General features: G+C 37.4%; 1 protein-coding gene across 1 annotated transcript in view; it reads right to left on the reverse strand.

The window, feature by feature from the left end:
• Positions 1 to 15,754, reverse strand: part of MYOM2 (myomesin 2) — a 77,339-nt gene that overhangs the window by 19,631 nt on the left and 41,954 nt on the right. Inside the window, exons 19-27 of the mRNA XM_035889904.1 lie at positions 13,042 to 13,168; positions 8,519 to 8,697; positions 8,253 to 8,367; positions 7,518 to 7,674; positions 7,307 to 7,413; positions 5,232 to 5,276; positions 4,638 to 4,774; positions 807 to 951; positions 635 to 694 (exon numbers count right to left, since the gene is read on the reverse strand). Coding sequence (XP_035745797.1) covers positions 635 to 694; positions 807 to 951; positions 4,638 to 4,774; positions 5,232 to 5,276; positions 7,307 to 7,413; positions 7,518 to 7,674; positions 8,253 to 8,367; positions 8,519 to 8,697; positions 13,042 to 13,168 — 1,072 coding nt within the window. The remainder of the gene's footprint in view (positions 1 to 634; positions 695 to 806; positions 952 to 4,637; positions 4,775 to 5,231; positions 5,277 to 7,306; positions 7,414 to 7,517; positions 7,675 to 8,252; positions 8,368 to 8,518; positions 8,698 to 13,041; positions 13,169 to 15,754) is intronic.

Consider the following 15,754-nt stretch of genomic DNA (forward strand, 5'->3'; position numbering starts at 1 on the left):
ATTGATTGCTAGTTCCGTCCTAAAAGCCATGTGCTTGCCAAGCGAAAATTACAAACTAGCGATCAAACTCAATTTTTTAAGGATTTCACAGTGACAGAATTCTGAATTAGGTATCCAATAATAATTCTTACTTTCAGCTGCAAACATTATCAATAACAAGTATATAACAAACTCTGTAACTGTATGGCAACTATGCAATAAATATACATTTAGTTCCTGGAATTTTGCCTGGACAAAAACCACAGGATGAGTTTTTTAATCTTCCTTGTCTGACACTATGTGTCTACTCCTCTGTCAATTATATTGAAGAGACAATTTGTATGCTTAAAACTAAACGTGCTGAAATGTTTTGTTGGATCAGAACCTACAGTAGGCACATATCTCATAAATGTTGAGCAAAGATAACCTCTTGTAAGGACTCTCACTTTACAACTTAGTGAAGGTTCTGTCACAACTTGCATGTATCATGACAATGTTGGAAAGTAAGATCCACTAAGGGTTCAGTGTCTCCTCAAACTGTGCAATATGCTCATCTTCTAATGAAATCAGTGGAAGTTGGAAGCACTTAATGTTCACCAGGGATGCATCATTAGCTGCAAACTGGGCCTAAAATCACCAATCTACTCTGTCTTACCTTGCTTCCTGAGAAATTCCTTTCGCTGGAGGTCAGACTCAGCCAATACTGCCTTGAATGCTAAATTTTAGAAGAGGGCAATGAAAAATTAATTAGTCACAAAATTACTCAAGGAATAATTGAAGTTCATTTCTTCATCAGAGTCAAAGTTTCAATGTTTCAGTGACCATACCATCTCCAATGAGAACTAATGAAGACTGGTTCTTGGCCTTTCCGTCTTGAATCTGTACTGTGTAGGTACCTTCATTGTCAATTGTAAATCGGTCCATCACCATTTCTATAATGCCATTTGCACGGTCACAATTTATTTTATGCCTCTGAAACAAACAAGTAACAACTTTACTCTAGTATATTGTAATTACTTATGATTCCCTATCAAACTAATCATGTTTTATATCTCTGTCTCCACACTCAATCTTTTTCATGTCCTTTTAATAGTAAACTATGGAAACAGAGCTGTGCTTGTTGTACAACAAGATCCCAGTTGTCCTGGTTTCATCTGGGATAGAGTTAATTTTCTTCCTAGGAGCTGGCATAGTGCTGTGTTTTGAATTTAGTACTAGAAGAATGTTGATAACAAAGTGATGGTTTAGTTGTTGCTAAGCAGTGCTTACACCAGTCAAGGACAATTCTGCTTCCCCTGCTCTGCCAGGTGCCCAATAAGCTGGGACGGGGCACAGCCAGGACAGCTGACCCCAACTGGCCAAAGGGGTATCCCATACCATATGAAATCATGCTCAGGGAGTGTTGGCCAGGGGACAGTGATCACTGCTCAGGGACGGGCTGGGCATGAGTTGGCGGGTGGTGAGCAATTGCATTGTGCATCACTTGTTTTGTATATTCTGTATATTCTATTATTATGATTATTTTCCTCTGCTGTTCTACTAAACTGTCTTTATCTCAACACATGGGTTTTACATTTTTTCTGGTTCTCTCCCCCATCCCACTGAGGAAGCGGGGAGTGAGAGAGCAGCTGAGTGGTGTTCAGCTGCCTGCCGGATTAAACCACAACACCAGTGGTGAGAGAAACCTCTGGAAAAGCGTTTGGAATGCTCGAGCCATCATAACACAGCTGGTTTGGATTTAAAAATAATAGTTTATGGCAGTATGATGCATGTTTGAAGAAAGTCAACATAGCCAGCCTTTAGCTTCCTTACAGCTTCCAGTTCAATGAGGGGTTTTGCTAGGCTGAAGCACTATTCCTACCAGAGTCAAGAAACAGCTGAAAGTATTGTATTTGTAGACACAAATGTGGATCTCCAAATAGATCCATCACAACAGATGCAAAAATTCATCACTACTAAATATCTCTGAGACATATGTGGCAGCTCAATAGTGGATCGTATTTTCTCACTAAAAAAGTTTACTTAGGAAGTGTGTAATGATTTACTCATCTAATGTTAGGTATTCTTTTCAAAGAACACTAAAGTGCAAGACCATGAGAACAATAACTTGTTCAAAATCAGCCAAGCTTCTGGGAACTAAAAAGATCAATCAAGTCCAGCAAAAAAGAATTAGAATTCTGTCAAAATATCTAGTTACCTACTGAAGTGCTTGCAGAATACCCCAAACACCAAATATTGACTTGAATTCAAAGTTAAATATGCTTTTCATTGTTTGTGTCCTTTTTCTGTTTTCTTTCTGTTAAATATTCCAGAAAGATAAATTATTGGCAGGTATCATCAAGGAAACAGAAAATTGCAAGCAAATATTGAACAATATTTGCAAAATACGTGGTTTGAATTTTCAGGTACTATTTTAGTTATAATCACCTTTTAGTATGTAATATCCTCTTTTGCTCAATAACAACCATGAGGACTGTGCTCCCCACTAACAGTGGTAATCCGTGGAAGTTACTTGGTATATACTTTTAGTTAATCAATGTGGCCAAGGATATTACACACTAACTGTTCTGTTCATGATGGGACAGAAAAGTAAATGTCACCATCTTGCAGGAGTTCTATGCAATAAATTATTATAGACCCTGTTACTGTTAAAAGAAAACATGATGCCTTATAAATAGAATGTTTTGATTAATTGGACTCCAAAACTAGAAAAAAGTACCTAAAGCCACAGGTGGATGAAGTTTAGGAAAGGGGAAGAAAGAAGGAAGGAAAAAAGCTAGTAAAAATACCACTCATTAAACCCTCTGGGACCACTTCCTTAAGTGGAAGAACCTTTAAATACTGATCCAAAATTAATAGGAATGACCCACAGATATATCTGCTTCAGCTTTGAGGGACACCTTCTGGCCAGCCTCAAGAACAGATTCACTGTTTTATGAACAACAAGAGTGGAAGAATAGTGTAGACATAGTCAAGATTCTTGCTTACAGTCTCTTGCCCACAGAGGTTAAAGACAACGCTTGCATTCATTTCATGAGTTCTCAGGAAGAATGTTAAATTGAGATATGCCAGAAGCAGAAAAAGAAGAGCAAAATGTATGCTCTAATCTGATCTGTTATCACACTTCTAGATTTTTTTTGTTTTCTTGCTTTTAGGGAAAGGAAAAAAATATTAAAAGATTTAAATGACAGCTGATTAAATGGGGCCCAGTTCATTCCATTCTCAGTTTATTTTGAAATCTTATCAAAATCATTCCCTGTTAGGACCTAGAAGGAAAAATGTATCACTTCAGCCAATGTCAAGAATCAGACTACAATTCACCAGTATAACGGTCTATTGAACATGTTCAGTGACTGTAGCCCAGTCTCCAGGCAGGTTTTAGAGTGTAATTAGGCTTCTAACTACTGCCATTATGCAGCAAGATGAAGTTCAATGATTTTATGGGCACCATAAATACTAGGCTTTTATGTGACTTTCCACAAAAATATCATCAGTCTCCAAACATAAATGTCACCTGTGGGTTACTAATTAAAGAGGTGAAATAATGCAGCTCCACTTCAAGAATCTCTGATGTCAACACTTCCAAAACATATGCGAACTAAAAATAGCTCATTCTGTTCCACTAATGTTGCCAAGACAGAATATTGTCATTTCCATACATCCTAGTCACTAATGTTCAAGTTTTCAGTGCTACAGTTTATTACTTCTTAAAGTAAGAAAAACAGAGAAGTATTTTACTCGGAAACACTTCTTCTTCCTCTTGTCAATATGTAATTAAAGTAAATTCTCTTTGCTTTTCTATGGTATAAAAATGCTGATAAGCTTCTCTGGCCAAAACCAGGCTTTGCAGCTTCAGGAATGAACTGAACCTTTCAAACAGCTGCACTGGAGGTGGATTCCACACAGAAAAAGATATTTCCGGTGCTGTACTACTTTATGCCCAGTAGATGAACATACTCCAGCCCTGCAAAAGTATGACCTTGCTTTCTTCTCAGCCCAATCTGACCACTTTTTTGTGTCCCTTTCTATGAAAGAAATTCATAGAGCTATAAATATGCAGGAAGCTGGTGGCCTGCCCTTTCATCTCCATGTAGCCACTGAATGCCCATTTAGTGTTTAGGCCAAAACCTTTTAAAAAAATAGAAAGTGACACCATCTAAAAGTTTTATATGTATGACCATTATTGCATTGCCAAGTGCCTCTCACATTATATGTAAAACCAGTAGCCTCAAGGGGCTCTAGGAACAGCATGTCTCAATGGTTTGGAGTCCAAAACTGTACTCGAAGCAGCTTTTTTGTCTTGAGCTATTTTCCTAAATTATTTGTGCATTACTTTTAATCAGATGTGTTTAATACTGGTCTGTGTGTAATTTCCCTTTAATTTTGGCTGTTGGTCGTCTAGCTACCCAAAATGAATACAGACTTCTGAGGGTTAAATTTTGCTCTCTTTTTTTTTTTTTTTTTTTTGTATGAATAGGCTCACCTTGCAACAGGAATTTATACTGCAAAAAAGATTCAGGTTAAAGACTAGCATTCCTTTCAGCTGTTATCAGACCTTAATAACATGTTTTTAAGCAACTATAAAAATAGAATACCTATTAATGCATAAGGGTTTATTAAACAAAATCACATGTATGTAGTACTCAATATGTACTTACATCACTGTTTTCAACTTCTTTATCATTAATAACGAATCTGAAGGTAGAAGCTGGTGATAAGCTTTCAGCCTGAATCCAGAAACGAACTTCTCCTTTCTCAAGAACCTCATAAGCCAATTCTGATTTCAGAGGTATTGCTGCAGAAAGAAAAGCAATGAAAAGTCAATAACGCATGAATCCTTGTGAGAAAAAGGACTACTGCAGTAAAGTATTAGTATCTCCCTATTATTTATGGAATGCTAGATACAGAATAAATTTTAAGCAGGGAAAAGACATCTAATGCAGTCTTGGGATGATTTTTAAATTAATTTCTCAAAGGGAGAAAAGAATTTACACCTTAGAGTTTGCAGATTATTTAAGGAATTGGCTAGTAGCAACCTATAGTCTATTGTAAAAGTTAAACTTCGAAAGTCTTTTAGGCAATGATGATTTTATTCAATGCGAACTAAGATTCTTCTAAATGAATGGAAAGCTAATTGTTCCATGAAAAATGAAGCTGCTGTTGTCTCAGAAAGAACCTTCTTGGAACTCCAGTCATTAGTATGTAACTATATTTCTTCTAAAGTATCAAATAAATTCAGATCTTCAACTTACTTGGATTCTTTATTTCATTGCTTAATGCCATCAAACGTTCAAGCTCTGAAATTAAGAAAAATACTCATGTTTTAATTTATTCTGAAAAATACAGTCAGAAAACAAGTGTCAAAGAAGGTACATATCAGCATCAGCAGATAATCTTCTTAAGTCTTATATGTGAAATACCCAACTCTTCAGAAAATGATGGCTAAAAAATAAGATTTAAGAAACTTAAAATTCTGATACATGGATTTAGGAAGTGTTCCTATTTCATGCATTTTCATGCACACTCTCTCATGCAAACAAACTTAAACAAGGGACAAAACCTAATTCAAACTCTCTATGGGATTTAAATGAAAGATGGGAGACAATAGCTTCTAAGCAGTCTATGAGTTTCCTTTACCTGCTGACTTCTTTTCTGACACTGTACCTGAAAAGCTTGTTTTGCTGTGGCAGGGGACAAGACTTAGTGTAGGTTAGTTTGAAAAAGGTACAGAAAGTTCTATTTAATGCACTAAATCCTCACGTGAGAGTCTAGAAAGCACTTTGTTAGATTTTCATACTAACCCTATTTATCATATTCACTATTAATAAAGATTTGGAAGATGAACATTACTGCCAATTCCAAATTTACAGATAACGTAAAGAGGAAATTAGCAAGTATTTATGACATGGTCGAGGATCTAGCAAAATTACAAGAGAATTTATAGCATTTGAGGAAGTAAGTGGGCAGTGAAATATGGTTTTCAGTGCTAAGGTATAAAATCTGACATTTGTGCAGGGATTCGGTACAAATAAAAGTGTAATTTTGAGTGACAGATTATGACTAGGGATGACATAGCCTAAGTGTAGAACGGGAAACACCTTCAGTGTTCTTCTACAAAAAAGCCTTCAAAGGTAGGACTGACGGTGACAAGGCCTACAGACAGGTTTCAGTGATGCTTCAAAACTAAGCCAAATGGAAGTTCATATGATCAAATGCAGATCTGTCTTTTCCTACTGTAAGCATTCACCGAAAACATGAAAAATATTACAAGTTTAGCTTCCATAGAAGAACCAGATACTGGTAATGACTAAGAGTCCATGTAAATGGTCCATGTTCTGGAGAACCATATTTTTTTGTGGTTGCACATAGATTTCTTCTCAACACCTACTTTGAATGGAAGGTTTGACATAGTTCACACTGTGATACAAGTCCTGCCTACTATCAGACTCACACGCAGTCTCATCTCCTCTCCTTAAATGACTTAGAAAGAAGACAAGTAAGTAGAGGGATTTCCATGCTTAAGAAACTGGGCATAGCAATTGCAGCCTGTGGACTTGGAAAGCATTGAAGTAATTTTTGTGCTATTTAAAAATAGCAAAGTCCTCCCCTTTGTCTTTGACCTCAGCACCTCTCAATGGTAAACCAAAGTCAGGCTGAAGTAAATCAACTGCAACTCCAGTGAAGCAAAATAGCTACAATGAAATAAAGAAAAACTAATCTAAGTTTAAGCCAAAGGATAATTTATCCCAATGTATTCAGATCTTGTTAAAGCAACGTCCTTTTTCTCACACTCTTCTCTCTAATTCTCTGCATCTCAGTTATATGGAACTGTATCTAGAGCCTCAAGGTCTGTCTCTATGTTAGGCTCCTTGGTAAGCAGAGATTTGATGCTAGTTTTACAGCTAACAGAGAACCAATTATAAGATGTGAAAGGCTACGAAATCAAAGCACAGCAAAAGTGACATACTAAAGAAAGAGATTCACAAAACAGTGAAAAAAGCAACATTTTCAGACATTTAACTGGAAGTGTAGCGGATATTTGCAAACAGCATTATAGTCCCAGCATGAAGAAAACAATGCTAATTGGGCATATGCTTTATCTTTTTTTTGTTAAAGAAAATACTACCTTAAGTTCTCCCAACTTTTTCATTGTTGTGCTAATCAGAAATATAAATACTCACACAAAGCCTGTTGTGCGGTCTTTTTTGTTTTTCCTTAATCCGTAGGAAAGAATGTCAGAGTTGTGGGGTTCATTTTTTTCTTGGAAAATTTTTAGTGCAGTTGAGATGATAAAATGAAGAAAGACTTCAGATGGTAAGGACCTTACCTTCATCATCCATAACGAAGCTGGATGAAACCCCATCTGTGTCACTAACTGCGACAGAATAAGTTCCCAAGTCTGATTTATCAGGATTTTTGAAGTACAGCTTAGAACTAAAATAATGAATAAAGAAGGGTACAATTAGCAGGGTTTCTCATGTTACTGAGATTTTTAACGGGACAAACTTCTAATAATTTGATAGACTGGCACAACTTACTGATTTCCTTCTGTTTCAATCTTAAACTTATCAGAATCATCAATCTCCTCATACGATTTACCCCATGCAAAATGAGATGCATCTGTAGCTTCTTTGCACTCAAAAGCCAGGTAAATATTACCCTCGTCATCCACACCTGAAAAGATTTCTTTTGTTCCTGCAAAATAAGAATCAACTCAAATATCAAGGCTGCATTTTTCTTTCAAGCTGTAATTCAGAAATGACTAGAGTCCATGCAAATATTGTCCATCTTCGCTAACAGTTACTGATCTTACTTGCAGATCTTGAAGCATGTTTATGTCATATTCTGACTCAGCATCACATACTAGCAAGATTCTTCCAAAAAAAGGAATACTAAAAGTAATAAATGCTTATTGAGAAAGAAATCTATGAAATGAAACTGAATATGAGTAGATATGAATAGTTTAAGTAAATTAATTTTTTTATCACTCGAAGCTTTAATAAATGCGTCCTACTTCTTTCCTCTCCCAGCATATAGCACCTTTTTTTGCGAGCATAAAAACTAAAATAACTGATAATCAAATATTTCCTGCAGTAAATAAAGCAAAAAGTCTTGACCTCTGTAGGCACATGATTTTTTCTTTAAGTTTTAAGTCTAAGAGCTTCTTAACTCTTGAAATACTTATCTGTGCTATAATATCAAATCAGATGGAATAAATTAACTTCTAAGTATTTCAGTATTTTAGAAACAGACAATTTAAAACAGTTCATTACCTGGCCGTGCCTCGACAAGCACTGGTTCAGATATCTCGGATGACTTGCCTACCCCAGCATCATTCACTGCACGAACTTTGAAAACATAGGTATGACCCTCATGTAAATCAGTGACCTTGAACAAGATAAAGAGCAAAGCCAATTTAAAAAACAATTTAAACTCTTTTGTTTACTTATATGAAGATGTTAGTAGAAGCCCAAGTTCAAAAACACATCTTTGCTGTACTCAATCAGATGATTTTAGAACTACCTAATGAAAATGTTACCTTAAAATAGCGCTTCGAAGTAGGTTTTTCATTAGCAGTGATCCAGTCTTCTGTATCTACTTCCTTATAGTCCACTAAATACCCAGTAATGGGGCTTTTGCCTTCATACACAGGAGCTTTCCACAGAAGAACCAGTGATGTATTTCTAACTTCACAAATCGTGAGATCATAAGCAGGACCTAAAATATTTCAAATACCGGAAGTTCACTTCAATACAATAAAGTTTTGCAAACTGGTCCTGTGGAGGCTGAAATGCACCACTTTAATTTTTTTTTGACTGTGTTTGTTTTCAAAAACCTCATCCCTTACCATAAACCTGGTATATGTGGTATTCAGGTCATTTTCCCCTCACGGCTGTATACAGTGATACCTGCTTTATGCAATGAGTGACAGTAGTATTCTGAAGCACACATTCTTAGCTAAGTCGCAGTAACTCCATTTTAAGGGAAAGTTATTCATGTGAAAAATCTATGCAGTTTAAAATTTTCCAACAAGTAACAGAGGTGTCTTGGCTATTACCAGCCCCACATCAATGTTGCTTCACTGGGCCTGACCCAGGATTGTAATTTACTGTCAGAATTTTTATTTTTTATTGGTATACATGAACCATGTATAGTTAGTCCTTCAGACTAACCCAAACCCACTGGCACCAGTGGACTTTTGATCAGGCTTCTCGTTCCCTGACAGAAGATTTTTAATTGTGAGGCGGATAATGATAGCCAAGGAGAACTCCTCAGGAGGATATCTGTTAGGTGAACTATTTACACCAAAAATATCCTGATGCTCTATGAGTAAGTGAGAGTTCAACCCTTTGCATCTATCAGGTTATGTTCTCTCTGTTATACTTTCCTTCTCCTTCACTTAACTGTTCTAGTGCCATTCAGTTTAACTTGCAGCGCTTATTTTTTATTATACTCTTGATATTTATTTATGCCACTGGACTATAAAAGCATAATCATATTCAGTTTCCTACCATGGTTAAAACACCCATGAAAGTATACTTATATTAAGCCAAATAATGTAGCTGGAAGCTTGCTTCTTGTGCTTTAAATTTAGAGTAAGGAAACCTGAAGGTACCTGAGACTTAGGGATTGCCTCAGTGTTGGCATTTCGGCCTAATTCAAGATATTACATTTCCCGACAATATGTCTCATCATTTAAAATAAAGCAGAGTAGAAAAACTTCACAAATAAACCAGATAGCCATTCCAGCCTACATGATGTTAACCAGTGACGAATGAACATGAAATTTGTAAAGGATGATATTAAGCAAATATACAGCAAAAAACAGTAGAAGACTGTTTCTCCACAGTAGATAAGCACATTTAAGAAAAGAAACATATAAGTGTCTGTTGAAGACCTTGTGAGGATGAATACTAGATTCTTCATGGAAAGACTGCAATTTTCAAGGAGCCTAAAGCCTTCACTCAGGGCTCTTTAACAATCCCAACCTAAATGTCTATATATCCACAAATAATTAAAATTACACTGGCAGATACACCTGTTAGAAATGTAGACAGTAGAAGAAAATGTGTAATGAAGTATGCTCTATTCTGAGGATTCTGAGACATTTCATTTTTTTTAAAGTCATATAAAATAATTCATTAGCTATCACACAGTTACCTAAGACTCGAGTTATGCAGAAGGATGAAATAATTATGGGCTCTGGGCAAGAAATCCATCACTCACGCTGGAAATCTTGCAAGGGGCTTTGGCCTTTCTAAGGAAAATTCCCTTGCATATCAAAAGGGGGAAGAATATTTCATTGACACTGGGAGTATACTGCAGTCACATTACATTAGTCTTCAGCATCTTTAGTAAGTCAGGGAAGCAGGTCAGCCTCTTTCTCCCAGTCTTAAATCTCAATTATTTCATTTCATTATTGCTGAGGCATTGTTTACAAACTTATTTTTAAAAAGGCTTGTGAAATATTTTAACGGGTTTGGCGATTTGGAGGGGATGAGGGGGTTGTTTGTTTGTGGTGGTTTTTTAAGTGGGAAGAATGCAATAGTCTCTGTTCAGCTAGTTTCATAATGAGAACAATGTAATCAGTCAAGGAGTAGAACAGTCAGATTGTTCATTATGAAGACAGAAATTTCACTTTCTTCATTTCTTGAAAGTGCCTTTTATTTTATTTCTTTATATATCATTTAAAATGAAGGATAATCTTCACTTGTTTACACACTAGGCAATTTCAGTGACATTTTGAAAAAACTGTAGACACTATAAATCACAGATCGTTTCTTTAAGGAAAATAATTGTTCCAGTGATGATGCATTTATACTAAATACTACAAAATTATAAGAAAATTTAATTAACATAAAGGGAGTTAAGGTCAGGAGATTGAACATTTTGCTATTGACAGGTTTGCCATGTCATTAAATCCAGAAGTTAAGATTTATGAACTCAGAAGAATTTAGCTAGGAAGCGTGGAGAATAGCACTCTGACAAGCAGTTTTGTAGAAAAACAAATCTGGGCATTAAAAATAAGTAAACCTGGAGTTTAGCATAACAGTGTAATGTTTTGGTTTTTTTTTTTTTTAAAAAAAGACAAATAGAAGAGAATTCGTAAGCAGGCAAATAATTGTAGGAGGTGTGGAGTTACCATTACTCTGCTCAGCATTGAAAAAACTTTATTTGAAATAATGTGTCCAGGTTGTGCACTGCCATTTCAGACAGACATGAAGCAACTAGAAAAAGTCAAAAATAGCAAAAATTTGTTTATTTATAAATAAGGTATAAGTGATCTATGGGTAAAGGTTGTGCGAACTGGATTTTGTCAACTTAAAGGGGAAAGCCAGGGGTCTGATAAAGTCTTCAAACACATAGCAAAGCTGTTTCCAAGAGGAAAATAATAATCTCTTCTTCATGTCCTTGGTGCACAGGACAAGAAGCAAACAGGCTTAAATTGCAGGAAGAAAGATTCAGGAATATTAGAAAAACTTTTAAACCGTAAGCATAGTATGGGTAGGAATAGATCCTGTCCAAAGAACCTGGACTTTTTCATAGGTAGAAGTCTGTAAAGATGAATTAGACAAGCCTCTGTCAATGAGACAGGTATAGCTGATCCTGTGTGGGGGCAAGCAGTTGCATTAACTGACATTTGAGAGTCTTTCCTAGTAAGTGATTCTGTGATCTTACTGAATTGTTTCTTGTTCCACGCAAAAATTATTTTTTACATATAACATAGAAAAGAAAACTGAAATTTTCCTGCCTTCTTATGCTAATTGTGCCTTTTTAAAATCACTAAAAATTCCAATAGTTTTACAAAACCAGAATTAGGGGTTGGATTTTTTTTTTTCTTTACTGAGAAAATTACTGCATGAACATTTAGGCATGAAACAGATGTGTGTAGGTGTCAGACAGCTCCTGATGACATAAACAAGTATTAGAATGGATCCTTAATTGCATATCAAAGCTCAATGTCATAAATAGAATTTGATGTAACAACACAGCAGTATTTTACAGCATTTTGGGGGAAAGAAGAACTATATTAAAGTGGTAGGTGCCTGCGTTTTCACTATGGGCTATGCTGTGACCCCCCTTTTCATAGCAAATCAGTACCAGACATCAGAAATAGCTTCAGCAAAAGTGTCACTTGGTATGAGCGAGGGTATTATGAAATAAGCAGATGGGCCTTCAAAAATGCTTTCATAGGTTATTTACAGAACTCCAGCATTACTGAAAGGAACCAAGACCCTAGATGTCAAACATTTAGGCAGATATTTACATGTTCACATGAGGTAGACTAAAGTTTCACTTTCTTTTTCTGGGGTTCCTGAATGCACCAAACTTCTTATTTAACGTGTTTTACAGAGTTAGCATGGCAGTTAACAGCCTTTAGCTACATCTACACTGCTAAACTACAGACAACCTAAGCACAGGTTTGAGTACTCAGACACAGTCATTCCTACTGTGTGCTTGTTAACACATTTGTTCTAACACCTGACTAACAATAATCTCTCAGGTAACACCTGGGCACAATCTGGGAAAAACACATAAACAAGGGCACACTAATTGAAACTGGGGCACTTCAGCTGTGAAGTGTGAGCTATGCTGTGCTACTTGCCTCTATGTCAAGAGACAGGCCTTGGTTGTGTCTTATTTATGAACAAAGGCAGTTTTGGAGTCTGAAATGCCAGGAATATTCTTAACAGACAGCAATTATGGTGCCTATGTATTTTATAGGTGGTGAATGTGAGGTGGAGCTTGTAGAGCTGGGGTTGAAGAACTGATAGAGATAAAAACAGACTAAAGGCTGAAGACTTTCTGTTCTGAGTTGATGTGGGCAGTGAAAGAAGGAGACACTCCGCAAGCTAAGTAAGGGTCACTCGCTTCCTGGGACATTCAGTGTCATCAGTGGAGATGCAGAGGTAGTTTTTAACAGGAGATCTCAGAAGCAATGGCAATCTCAACAGCAGAAACGAACCAAAAGACATCCAGCAGAGTTTGGCTGGAACATTACACTGACTGTTTTAAAGAGTTTATATTGAATTTAAATTCATCTAGAACTAATATACTTACCAGGTTCTGGCATAGTCCAAGCTTTACACTTAAAATGCTCACTGGGATCTGAAGGTTGACCTATTCCAACCAGATTTGCAGCAGCAACTTTGAATTCATAGAAGGAATCTTCTGTCAAATCCTCTACCTTGTTTGAGAAAATAATCCAATATGTCAAAAGACATGATTTATATTTTCTTAATAAATTAAATACTTAAAAATAAGCATTCTGGAATTGGTTAATTAATTATCAGGCCTTACTGCTGTGCTGGAGTACTGAGAGGATCTAATTTCAAGATTTTACTCTTAAACCAAAGGCAGAGATCTACATTGTACTTCCACATTTCAGTCACATTATCCCAGGAATAACCACACTGTAAAAGGTTAGAGCAAAGGTCCAGAGAGCCCACTCAATGAACAACCACTAGCAGATACTTAAGGGTGAGTGTTCTAACATGAAATACCTTCTTGCATTGCTTATGAATGGATATTCATAAGCCATTCACTTAAGCAAGAATTTGAATGGCTGTTTTGGTCCAAAGAGGTCATAGTGGACAGGCCAGGGAAGAAAGGAAAACAACAGGAAGCTAAAGGAAAAGCCAATCTAATTAGTTCAGTAGTGTGCTGTTGTAAATCTGGGAAAGATTCTCTCAGTAACTTTTTCTGGCTTTTATGCATCTTTCTTTTAATATTACCTACCATTACAAAGTGAGGAAGTAAGCACTGGAAATGGGATGACCAGAATCCATGCTATACCTCTGCAAATATCCCTGGTAAATGAACCCTGACTTATCTAAAGAGTCCATCACCACATCGCCATCTCAGATATTGAGGTCAAGGTAGACAAGCTATAAGGCATGAGCTTCTTGACACCCTGAGCACCTCACGGTAGCAGCCCTCTTCCATATTTCCTCTTCCAGACCACCTAAATAGAATAAACAAGTCTTCTACACCTCAGTCCTCTGCATGATTTTCCTGAAATTATACTTAATCATATGTTTCAAGAGAAAGAGACAGCTGAGGGTAGTACTTCTAGTGGAGATACTGAACAGTTCTAGATTTTCATTAATAAATTAACTATATTATCTGGGAAAATGTGAGATAAAGAAGAATTTTTTTGATGGCAACAAACATATGACGGGATGATAAAAAACATATGATGGGGTAGTGTATTGGGTTTGCATGGCAAGGTTTTGGTAGCAGGGGGGATACAGGGATGACTTCTGTGAAAAGATGCCAGAAGCTTCCCCCATGTCCCATAGAGACAATGCCAGCTGACTCCAAGATGGACCCGCCCCAAGGTCGAGCCCATGAGCAACAGTGGTAGCACATCTGGGATAATGTATTTAAGAAGGGGGAAAAAAACCCAAAATTGCACAACTGCAGCCAGGGAGAGGAATGAGAACATTTGGGAGGAGCAGCCCTGCAGACACCCAGGTCAGTGCAGAAGAAGGGGCAGGGGGAGCTCCAGGCACCAGAGCAGAGATTCCCCTGCAGCCCCTAGTGCAGCCCATGGTGAGGCAGGCTGTCCCCCTGCACCCCATGGAGGCCCACGGGGGAGCAGATCTCCACCTGCAGCCCGGGGAGGACCCCATGCTGGAGCAGGGGAGTGCCTGAAGGAGACTGTGACCCTGTAGGAAGCCCGTGCTGTGGCCCCATGGGGAGAGGAGACCAGGCTGGAGCAGGCTTGCTGGCAGGGCTGGTGACCCCTCAGGGAACCCACGCTGGAGCAGTCCTGAAGGACTGAACTCTGTGGAAGGGACAGCATGTGATGGACTGACCCCAACCCTCATTCCCCATCCCCTTGCACCTCTCAGGAGTGAAGTTGAGCCTGGGAAGAAGAGAGAGTGGGTGGAAGGTGTTTTTAAGAACTGGTTTTATTTCCCATTATCCTACTCTGATTTGATTGGTAATAAATTAAACTAATTCCCCTGAGTTGAGTCTGTTTTGCCTGTGACGGTAACTGGTGAGTGATCTCTACCTGTCCTTATCTTGACCCACAAGCTTTTCATTACATTTTCTCTCCCCTGTCCAGTTGAGGAGGGGGAGTGATAGAGCAGCTTTGGTGGGCACCTGGCATCCAGCCAGAGTCAACCCACCACAGGTAACATCAAAGACCAAAGCAATCGACATAAGCTAGGAAAAGTCAGGCACTAATACAATTTAGATAGAATTTCCTGAAGATAGCTATATAATGATTCACAAGAGAGAATAACAGCTCAGCCTGTAAAAATGGTTTTGAAATCCCAGGTTATTAAGGGAAAGAATATTTGTGGGGTTCCCATAGAATTATTTAATCAGAGAGGTTTAAACCTTTAGTGATTTCCTGGTTCTGTACTGTGTATATCTCAGGGCCTTCTCTGCTTGCGGTATGTCATAAAGTACTCTGTGCTACTAAAACCTGTCCCATCGGTATTTCAGATTCCAGTCATTCAAACTAATATATGAAGATACACCTTCAGGCACAAAACCAGTTACTGGCAGGACTGAGACTTAAATATCCAATTAATTAAACTCTGAATGGTTTCCCTTAATTTACATTATGTATTTGTTTACAAATGCATTAAAAAATGAAAATACCTGGAAAGCATTGCTTGGTATTGCCCTTTCATGCCTATCCTACCCTCCCTTTTTTATTTCTCAATATCTGTGCTCCATCTGCTGTGTCAGAAGTGCCAGTTATAAACTCAGTCACAAGCATACATACACCTGAGTATTGCTGGCTGCCTTCTGT

Source organism: Egretta garzetta, unplaced genomic scaffold (genome assembly GCF_000687185.1).
Source record: "Egretta garzetta isolate BGI_Z169 unplaced genomic scaffold, ASM68718v1 scaffold62, whole genome shotgun sequence".
NCBI lineage: Eukaryota > Metazoa > Chordata > Aves > Pelecaniformes > Ardeidae > Egretta > Egretta garzetta.